Below are 3344 nucleotides of genomic sequence, written 5' to 3' on the forward strand. Positions count from 1 at the left end.
TTGAGGCCTGCTACACATGATACAAGTCTTTTTGGCTTACAAGTCTTACAAATTGGCACAAGCCCAACACGCATTACACATTACACTCTCACATTCAAGAGTAAATAAACGTATGTTATTCAACCACTTTCTGTTTCTAAAGCGTGTTACTCACCATGAACACTCTTCTCAATTGAGGCCTGCTACACATGATACAAGTCTTTTTGGCTTACAAGTCTTACAAATTGGCACAAGCCCAACAAAAAACACGCATTACACTCTCACATTCAAGAGTAAATAAACGTATGTTATTCAACCACTTTCTGTTTCTAAAGCGTGTTACTCACCATGCATTATAAACACTCTTCTTCTTCCTCCATGAAAATGAGTTTCTTGCCAAATTTGAAGATAATGGAACTTCAGAAATACACTTAAATGATTACAGAAATACACTCAAACGATTATAGAAATACACCCAAAGAATTACAGAAATACAGCCAAAGGATTACAAAAACTACACCCAAAGAATTTAAGAAATACACCCAATATTCGTTGAAGTACACCTTATGCATAATTCAGAACTCTTTCTCTTTCTCCTCTTCATCTTCTGCTGCTTCTTCTTCAAAAACGATTTCAGAGTTTGATGTCAAAAAACAATGGAAATCGAGAATAACGAAGAAAGAAAACAGAGAGAAAAACACATAAATGAAGAAGGAGAAAGAGAAGTGAAAAACGTGCACTAACGGTTGAAGAAGAAGAAAGAGAAGGCAAGAAACGAAAGAAAAGAAGAAGAAGAAGAGGAGTGCAGTAATGGTTGAAGAAGGAGAAAGAGAAGGCAAGGAACGAAAAAAAAAAGAAGAAGAAGAGGAAGAGGAAGAAGAACGTGCGCAAGAAGAAGAAGAAGGTGCACTTGTAAAGACTTGTATAAAAAAATGCTTGTATGTGGAGAATTTTTCTATTAAATAATTTAATATATTTAAAATTAATTTGGATTGATAAATTGAATAATTCATTTTTCTGATTAAACAAGTGTTTGAAGGTTTAAATTTTGTCTTTTACATATAACAACTCTTCATGACCCATTAATTATTGACCTATCGACCAAAATACATAACTGTCTTAATCTTAACTATTATGTTCACATTTCATGTGGATAGCACCATTTACATGCATGGCAATAAGTCAAAACTTGATAAGACATCAACAAAGAATGGTGCATGACAATTAAACTTGAAGAAAAACCGAAAATGGAAAAGGGGAAGACAACAAAGTTACACGTATGTGAAAATTACTTGTATGTGAATGAAAAGTACTTGTGGAATCAGGGCAAGACGAATCACTTGTACGAAAAGCACTTCTATATATTCTTTCCAACTGGTAAATGGAGTATGTACAGTTGCAGCCTGATTGTGTTCCAGCCTCGGAGGAATTAATTGAATTGATTCTACAAGCTATGTTTTTTGCATGTGACCTAAGTTTGCGTGTAATTTTGATGAGGCACTATTAGATAAAGTAATTTAAATAAAGTAATTATTGTGTTTTGGTTTTGCTATGATCATTGTCTCCATGAATATGATGCACAACCAATAATACTTCAATACATTACAACAAAAGGCGATTAATTATTCTATTTGGCATTTTTGTGTGTTTTAGTCATCAACTCAGTTTCACAACATGCTAACATGCGCAAAACGATGTTGATATATTAGATTTCTCTCTATTTCAAAATCAACAACACAGAGAGTGGAATATAATTTTTTTTTTCTTTCTAAATTTATTGGTGACTTCTCTCTTTCTCCTCAGTCATACCACCTTACAACAGAATCCAATGTTTCAAAGGAGAATGAATATGCCCCAGCCCACAAAAGAATCCCTAAGGATACAAATTGTAATACAAAATAGTACTGGAGTTGTATCAAATAATCCAATCAAATCCAAATCACCAAAACCAAACAAAGATAAAGCCTCCTCTGATGTAACTGCAGACAGTGAGTGCTTGTTTGTTAACCTGGGAAAGGGGAAGAAAAATGATGCCCAGGCTCTACTTTATATATTGAGAGACCCATTTGAAACCATCGCCATACCCCATCTTGCGGACAATGCTGCACATGAACACTTCAAGAGGCCGAACATTGGACTCTGTAAGATTGACCTTTCCCTTCCCCGTGGTGAAATTGGTCAGGCCTAGATGATATCGTAGCTCTTCTTCCGAAGCAGCATATGGAATGTCAATCTTGTTGCCTAGCACAAGGAATGGAACATTTGCTAAGGCTTCATCTGAAAGCAATGCATCCAGTTCCTTCTTCGATTCAGCAAACCTCTCCTTGTCATAGGCATCAACTAGGTAAACTACAGCATCAACCTGTAAAGACAACATACATGTGATGTCACAAGCAATAATAATGAAAAAGAAAAAGAAGAATTATTATGCAGCATTGCAGTCATCGCAGATAAGGCATGGCACACATGTTTCCGTATAGTGAATACATCTATCCAAGAGCGTTTGTTCTTTGTTGATAAAGAGATCACCAACCTCAAGAGGTCAGCTTATAGCACATTTGACATGCAAGTAATGCCAGATGAGGCAAGGAAAGATGACTGAATCACAACCTGTCGATGAACACGGTGTGCTGACAGCTGATTTATCTAAACACTATTAGTCCCTTAAATTATTTTCTACAAATAGTTTAATCCTAAATTTTAAATCGTAGTACACTACTCTCTGAATGTATAAACTCATATCAAGTAAGTCCCATTTAGGGACAAAAAATAATATGAAAAGGACATTTGATGATGTGTTTTATAATTCATATGCAAACTCACTAAATTTCAGAGAGTAAACCGCAAGGGCAGAACATGTCGGGGAGTTGGATCATGTTAGTAACCTAAAATATTAAAATAACTGCTTCTTGGAATACTTCAGTAGGTTATATCAATTTATTAGAAAATCTAACAACTAGATCGTTATAGTTCCATGCATCTCATTTATTCCTCCTACTCTTCTGTGTGCTCTTCTATATCCAACTGATCTGGAAGAACTTGGACATATTAGGAAAGCCTAGTAAAATGCATTCTGCAAGTGAGTGTTAACAAGTTCAATTTCCACTGTCAGTATTTGCCTCCCATGAATCACAAAAAACACAAAAGGTTCCACCTGGGATTATGAAGGCATAACTGGCTGAATCAGGAAAAACATATGAATATCAAGCAAGTTGTAAGTTGGTTACAATATATATTAAAGGGAGTTTGGTTTAGGGTATCAAAATAGTGAATTTATAAATTGGATTTTCATATATATGAAAATACGGTAAACAGAGAATATTTTAGAAGCTAAGCTAACTTTTCAACTTATAAGAAGAGCTGAA

At 34.9% G+C, this 3344-nt stretch overlaps 1 protein-coding gene across 1 annotated transcript in view; it reads right to left on the minus strand.

The window, feature by feature from the left end:
• The window catches only part of LOC107639098 (GTP-binding protein SAR1A), a 4084-nt gene continuing 2463 nt past the window's right edge, over positions 1724–3344 (minus strand). Inside the window, exon 3 of the mRNA XM_016342519.2 lies at positions 1724–2341. Within this exon, the coding sequence (XP_016198005.1) occupies positions 2021–2341 (321 nt within the window). The 3' untranslated portion in view covers positions 1724–2020. The remainder of the gene's footprint in view (positions 2342–3344) is intronic.

Source organism: Arachis ipaensis, chromosome B01, assembly GCF_000816755.2.
Source record: "Arachis ipaensis cultivar K30076 chromosome B01, Araip1.1, whole genome shotgun sequence".
Taxonomy (NCBI): domain Eukaryota; kingdom Viridiplantae; phylum Streptophyta; class Magnoliopsida; order Fabales; family Fabaceae; genus Arachis; species Arachis ipaensis.